The sequence below is a fragment of the Temnothorax curvispinosus genome, unplaced genomic scaffold, assembly GCF_003070985.1.
Source record: "Temnothorax curvispinosus isolate PA1 unplaced genomic scaffold, ASM307098v1 QBEX01003582.1, whole genome shotgun sequence".
Classification (NCBI taxonomy): Eukaryota; Metazoa; Arthropoda; class Insecta; order Hymenoptera; family Formicidae; genus Temnothorax; species Temnothorax curvispinosus.
In genome coordinates, this window is record NW_020213362.1 from 1 (window position 1) to 6,648 (window position 6,648).

General features: G+C 39.3%; 1 protein-coding gene across 2 annotated transcripts; it reads left to right on the top strand.

The window, feature by feature from the left end:
• The first annotated feature begins 214 nt into the window (after nt 1–214).
• Nucleotides 215–6,111, top strand: LOC112452666 (U1 small nuclear ribonucleoprotein 70 kDa-like). Of its 2 annotated transcripts, XR_003040531.1 has the most exons (4): nt 215–357; nt 2,276–2,785; nt 3,253–3,538; nt 4,216–6,111. XR_003040531.1 is itself a non-coding variant. In XM_025012991.1 (3 exons), exons 2-3 carry the CDS (start codon nt 2,540–2,542, stop codon nt 3,391–3,393), a joined length of 387 nt encoding a protein of 128 aa, XP_024868759.1. In that variant the 5' UTR covers nt 215–357; nt 2,276–2,539; the 3' UTR covers nt 3,394–6,111. The 2 variants fall into 2 exon arrangements, 1 of the variants encoding a protein (XP_024868759.1); XM_025012991.1 differs by having other exon boundaries at nt 3,253–6,111.
• Nucleotides 6,112–6,648: the final 537 nt, after the last annotated feature.

The window sequence follows — 6,648 nt, forward strand, 5'->3', positions numbered from 1 at the left end:
ACACACACACACACACACACACACACACACACACACACACACACACAACACACACACACGCACACACACGCACACACGCGCGCGCGCACACGCACACGCACACGCACACGCACACGCACACACACGCACACGCACACGCACACGCACACACACACACACACACGAGCCTTATGGCGCGTTTTTCTGTGTTAACATGTAAAGACGAGCGGACGGCTGCCTACATTGCAGGTTCAGATCGCGAGTATGTGCATGTGCATCAACATCTCCGCCTCGGTTGCCCTCGGCTGCCTCTTTACGCCCAAGGTCTACCTGGTGCTGTTCCAGCCGTATAAAAACGTCCGCCCCGGTCACCCTAACGTGCGTATGCTGGTTTTGTTACTTATCCCATCTAACAATTTAATTCGTGAAACGGGATTGACAGAATGTTCTAGAGTTTCCAGAATTTAACTTGACTCCAAATCTCACTATTATATATGTATAGTAACAGCAATCTCTGTTTTTCGCCGATTCTGGAATAACTTGTATATTACATTAACTTTGATGGGGATTTCAAGGGGTAACCTTTTTGCCGTTCGAGAACTCAATTTAGACTTTGCCGTATACCTAGATTCGACTCAAATTATCGCATTCTCCTCTCCTCGCACAAGTAAACAGATTTTTATTGCCTATTAACCTTTACCATGCGCGAGGACAAGCTTGTCGGACAAACTTTGATCTAATGCCACAGTAAATTACACATTGGGGTTTCGCTATTATAAACGATTTATTGATTAGAAGGCACACAATAGTATAGTGCAAAATTACCAATTCAATGCTCTGGGACATATATAAACAATAAACATATTTCTCTTCCAAATCCCTTCTCTTGTTAGCATTATGGATAATTCCTGGATATTCATTATTAAACAAATCCCGTCGTCGAAGCTGTTTGTCCTAGTTCCCATACTGGCCATCAAGAGAATTAAGCACTTAACGCGAGGGAGCACTATCCTTCAACAAAACAAGGAAAGAAACTATTAAAATTAATTACATCCTATTACACTGTTTAACAAAAAATTACTTTTTTCTAACACTGAAGAATAATCATTTCTTATAGTTTTTGGACGCTCAATTCGATCCTGTTTGTCAAATTGCTCTATCACGTCAGAATCTTGAGAAATTTGCAATTAAAGTTGCAAAAAAGGCTATTTTAATGTATTTTGGTACATTATAATTACGATATGTGACGTGTTGGAGAAGTTTTATTGCAATCAAAATTATAAGTACGTTGTTACGTTCAGCCTTTAAAAGGAATTTGTTGCGTCGATTATGGTTAAAAAGATATTGATGATTAACGTAAAATGTATTGCGTCAAAGTTCTAATATAATACACTAAAATAGTCTTTTTTGTAATTTTAATTGCAAACTTCTCAAAATATAACGTGGTAGAGCAATTTACTAAACGGGATCGTATTCAGCGTCCAAAAAAACAATGGCAAACATTTTCTCGTTAACCGTTATTCTCGTTCTTGTGCATTTTTTTCAACAGTGTTTTTATCGCGCGCGTGTTTGTATCATAGAATTTAATAACATTTGTTCCTCAAAATTAAAACACGATAGAAAAACCGTTTTATTTTGCAATAATTCCGATCACAAAATACTGAGAAAATTGCATCAAAATAACAATCCCCCTCCTTTATTTACTTACTTAAATTACAAGAAATTGAGGTTTAGAGTCGTAAATATATATCTGAGTTTTCTATAACTATAACGTCCACCATTAAAAAATAATCGTAACACGCTTTATCGAAGTGCAATTACAAAAGGGGGAATTGAGTCTCTATAAATCTATAGTTAGAAACAGATCGGTGAACACGTGGACACTGTGTTGAAACGTTGCAGAATTAATTGTGAACGTTATGCCGAATTCGGCTAGATTCACTGGTGCGCACAAAGGCGCATGTAAAGGCCGGTCTGAAATTGATGTTAAAGACGTATATGCTAACGCTAACGCTAAACAATTCGATCAATTTGACGTTCAGCCGTAAGTTACCGCACTGTTTGCGGAATTTATGCCGAGTAGAGTGAATTTCCATTCCCCTGGTCGAGTCGTGCTTATACGTGTGCGCTATGGTAAATCGGCGCGCGACGGCTTTTCGCTTGCAACGGTGCGCATTGTAGAAATACAGACCAGGGGAGGATATATTCGCTATTAAACTACAACCCTCGCCCCCCGCTCCCCTGTTCCGCCCAATACACCTGACGATGTCTAACAATTTATTCGGGGCTTCCGCAGACGAGCGGCTTGCAGAGCGGCAATCGCGCGGCGTACAGCATGCGCTTCGCCGCCGGTCGCAGCCAGACAATGCAGAGCGTGACATCGGCCTCGGCGGCCTCACGCAGCAGCCCGACGATGCCCCGCGGGGCCACGGGACGCGCGGACGAGCGGAAGCACGCGAACGGTGAGACCCAGGCGCTGGCGAGCCCGTCGGTCGAGGAGACTTCCGTTAGCTAGGTCGCTCTCATACACCTCCCTCCCTGTCCAGAGCATCGGGCGAGGATGCGCGAGACCGAGGCGGAGGTGTATGTTGTTAACGGCGGCAACGACGGCGGCGGCGGCAGCGGCAGCGGTGGCGGCGGCGGCAACGACAGCAGCGACGACGACGACGAAGATGGGCGCAAGCTGTCGACCGTTCAGGAACTGCCGGAGCTCACTGCCAGCCCGCCGGTCAGCCTGGCGATGCGCCAAGCACGCGAGAGGAGTCAGCGCGAGGAGTCGGGCGAACCGCGTCGCGATTCCGATCAGGTGATGGATTTTCCTCGCCTCCGACAGAGGATTATTCAGCAGGAACGCGAGCAGATTGAATGGCTTTTCAAAAGAGCGTGATAGTGAAAATCTAATCGAGCACAGCTGACTCAATTAGCTTGCAAGAGCTTGATACGCAAGAAAGCCTTTCTTTTCCATGCAAATCGCCCGCAAGGTGTTCGATACCTGGACTTTTATACCTCGCTTTATTCAAGGAATTTGTCGTTTTATTGCACACTTGGCGATTGTTCATTTCAGTTGCATCGCAGGACTTCTCTTTTTTCGCTTGCTTTCAGAAATTTACTTTTCTGAAATTTCTCACCATGGCTAACTCTCTCGCTACAACTTTGCGTTATTTTGTAGCGCTTTTTAATTTTACTTTGCCACGCTTTGTAACGTTCGTTACGGCTTTATATCGTCACGAGACGCAATTCCTAATCAATATACTCTTGTATTTCCTTCTCGAGCCGAGCGATCGCAACGAAGCCGCGATCAGCAGCATTTCCGAGAGAGTAGAAGCGCGCGCGAGGAAAGAGGGATCGTGCCCGAACGAGGAGCAGATTCTAAGCTACAGCAACTCGCCGACCTTCTCCGAATTCTCCTCGTAGTATTCGAACGGTCATCCCGAATCGCGACAGGTCCCCCCTTCAGCATCCTTCACGGAGCTTCCGACCAGCACGAAGGGCCTCGTCTATCTTGCCGCACTCGACAGCATTTTATAAACGCCAGACGTTTTATATATTCCCACGAGATGTGAGTGATCTGCCAACGCTTGTTTAACTCTTTGTACTCCCGTGGCGACACACCAAGTTACACAAGATGTTTCGTAACACTTCGATATTTTAGGAATTGACTTTTTGAGGTCATTTCACGAAGAAAAGCTTATGTGAACATATGGTCTCAAAAAGCGTTATTTCAGAGATATAGGGTGTTAAAAATTCTATAAAATTGTTTTTAATAGCTTTTAAACAAAAAAGGTTTTTTTTTTAGTAAATACTTGTAATATTCTGTAAAAAGTCAATGGCAACTATAGAAGCAAATTTTAGTGCATTAATGCCCAAAACTTTTATGACAATGGAATCAAATCTTTCTGCAGATTTTTATTATTTTATTAAAATACATTTTCTCATTAAAGATTCTAAAAAATGGTAATTAAAAGAATAAAATAATTTTATAGAATTTTTAATACCTTGTATCTCTGAAATGAGATTTTCGAGATCATTCATATTCATATAAACTTTTCTTCAACTTGTCAAATCAACTCATAAAATATTGGACAGTATTTAAGAATATAACTAAATCTGACGGACATTCTTATCATAAATTAAGTAATATACATTTGAACTATAAAAGAGGAATCTAAATTAAAATCGAAAAAGCTTCCATTAACTGAATAATTTATATTTCTAAATTATTGTGTTTTCTTTCAGGACAGATAGATTCTTTGACAACGAAAAATTGTCAGAAAATTATGAGAAATTATCAGAATAATTTTGAATGCAAAGAGTGACATTTGAAATCGTAAACGCATACTCGACGGCCGCAACTTGGTCGTCCGAAAAAAATGGTCCTTTTGCACAGACTGCGATTTTGTACAGTTATTCATATCGGAAACCTTCGTGTTTTGTTTACCCTCGGGCGCGCGTACGCCACGCTCTCGTCGACATTCAGCAAGTTTCCAGCATCACGCGGCTGAGTTTTTGAGGTCTATTCAACTTTCGCGGACAAAGACCTTTTTCCTATATGTGTGCCAATAACGCGGGGGAGTTTATATGAGTTTCGAATTGACCGGAACTCGGCAAGTACCAAGTATTTCGACGTGAAAACAATAGACGAGAGATGCATTGTATATTCATATTAAGAGAATATCCTCTACGAGAGAGAGGATTTGTATAAATTAAATATTCGATATTTCTCATAATTAATTTGCGCCAGATAAATAGCACTTGCTCGTTATTCACAAAACCATCTCGGTATTGTTATATCGACGTGGTACGGTAAATGATAAATTACTCGAAATGATGATAGATCGCCCGAAATTACGCGAAGGTGGTCCTTAAAACTCTCTCTCGTGATTTTGGAATACTGTGTACATACGTTAATTAATTATGAACGGATATGAGTGTGCTAGGAATATACGGAAGTATTACAATTCGATAATCAAATTAGCCGAGGTAATTATCGCATCCTATCGCTCGAAGACGAATCACGGATGCGAATGTTAGCGATAGCGTTAATCTCAGTCGTAGTAGAAACGAGAATTACTAATTATTATATAATGCTAACAGCGACTATGCGTAGAGGTGTCAGTTGCCAAATATTCGAAATAGGAGTTTGGTCGTGGTGATCTGGACGTTCTTAAAAAACCCATTGCTTTTATCTTCAATTCGGCTTTAAGGTAAAAATTCCTCTTATATATTAAAATTTATGCGAGAGAGGCTGCAATGAAATTGGAGACGTGAAGTACAAATCCAATTCGCACATTATTCCCTTCCGTTTTCAGCGTAGAAACTTTTGCACAGCTTATCCTTAAGTAAAAATAACTTGTGTCAAGTTGGAGAACAGATCCTCGCAAAAAAAACGGAACATTAATCCCAGCTCGAACGTATAAATTCGAGGCACAATGAATGCGCTAAAGTTAAGACAACGATGAATTTATTTTTAACGCGTCTCAACGCAGTTGTTACATCGAGAGTACGCCTAATAATGAACTATTTTGATGAGAGAGAGAAAGAGAGAGAGAGAAAGAGAGAGAGAGAGAGAGAGAGAGAGAGAGAGAGGGAGAGAGAAAGATCACACCGACCCTACAAATAACACATTCTTATACAAAGAAGCCAAAATCAAAACGATTTTATTTGCAGCACGATAAGAATTGCTAGGTAAGAAAGACTCGACGAAGCGTTTTTCGGCGACAATTATATTAATGTTGTTATAGCCATCGTAAGCGTAGAGCGTAAACGAAGGCAAAGTCTATATCGACTCGTTAGGACTGTTATTATCGTTTTCAGAGAATATCGAAAGAATGTCTTGCTAATTCGATTTCTATAATGCTATTTCGCGCATTGTACATATACGATACGCCTAAGATACCGTTGTTGATTATTTATCGTAACGTGTCTCTGCATTAATATTATCTGAAACAAATGTTTGTATGGCATACGTATCGTTAAAAATAAATTTGAATACAGTCATTGACACTTTGATTATCATGTCGCACATATGGCAGTAAGTGATGATTTTATTTAGCCGTAATTAAGGAATTATTTTATTAAGTATTTATTAAAACGTTAAAATAGAACAATAAAATATAAAAATAATACACTCGATTTATTAGAAACATGATTGTATATATTTATTTTCTATTTCTTTATTTATATTTGTTTCAATCACAAAAGACCTATTATTTTGGTTTGTAAATGACACTCTCATTTATTTCATTTAAAATTATATTATATAATTTATATTATATTATATATTATCGTACAGGATAAGGGAAAAATATCAGATTGATAAAACGTTTCAAAAGCAAAGCATTTAAGAAAAAAATATTACATACAAAAATAGGACTTCAACAAATGCATCAAACTGAGGTACCCACTTAATCTTAAGTGCAGTTATGAAAGAGATCTCAAGGCAAATTTTAAAATCTTAAATAGAAATCTCTATTGTTTATTTGATATTCTTGTAGCTGACATCTTTTTAAAGTACTATCGACCTGGCAACTTCCGCGTGATAAAACATAGTTGAAACAATTTTTGTACGTAACATTTGCTCTCAAATACCTTGTTTTCAAAATATTTTATCGATCTGATACTTTTTCCTCACTTTGTATAGCATTCCTCACTGTGTATAGTATATGTATA

Excerpts from the sequence above, each read along its gene's own strand:
- LOC112452666 (XM_025012991.1), top strand. The coding sequence starts at position 2,540 with ATGCGCGAGACCGAGGCGGAGGTGTATGTTGTTAACGGCGGCAACGAC. Across the intron at positions 2,786-3,252 it reads CGCGTCGCGATTCCGATCAG|CCGAGCGATCGCAACGAAGC; the intron begins GTGATGGATTTT and ends TTCCTTCTCGAG.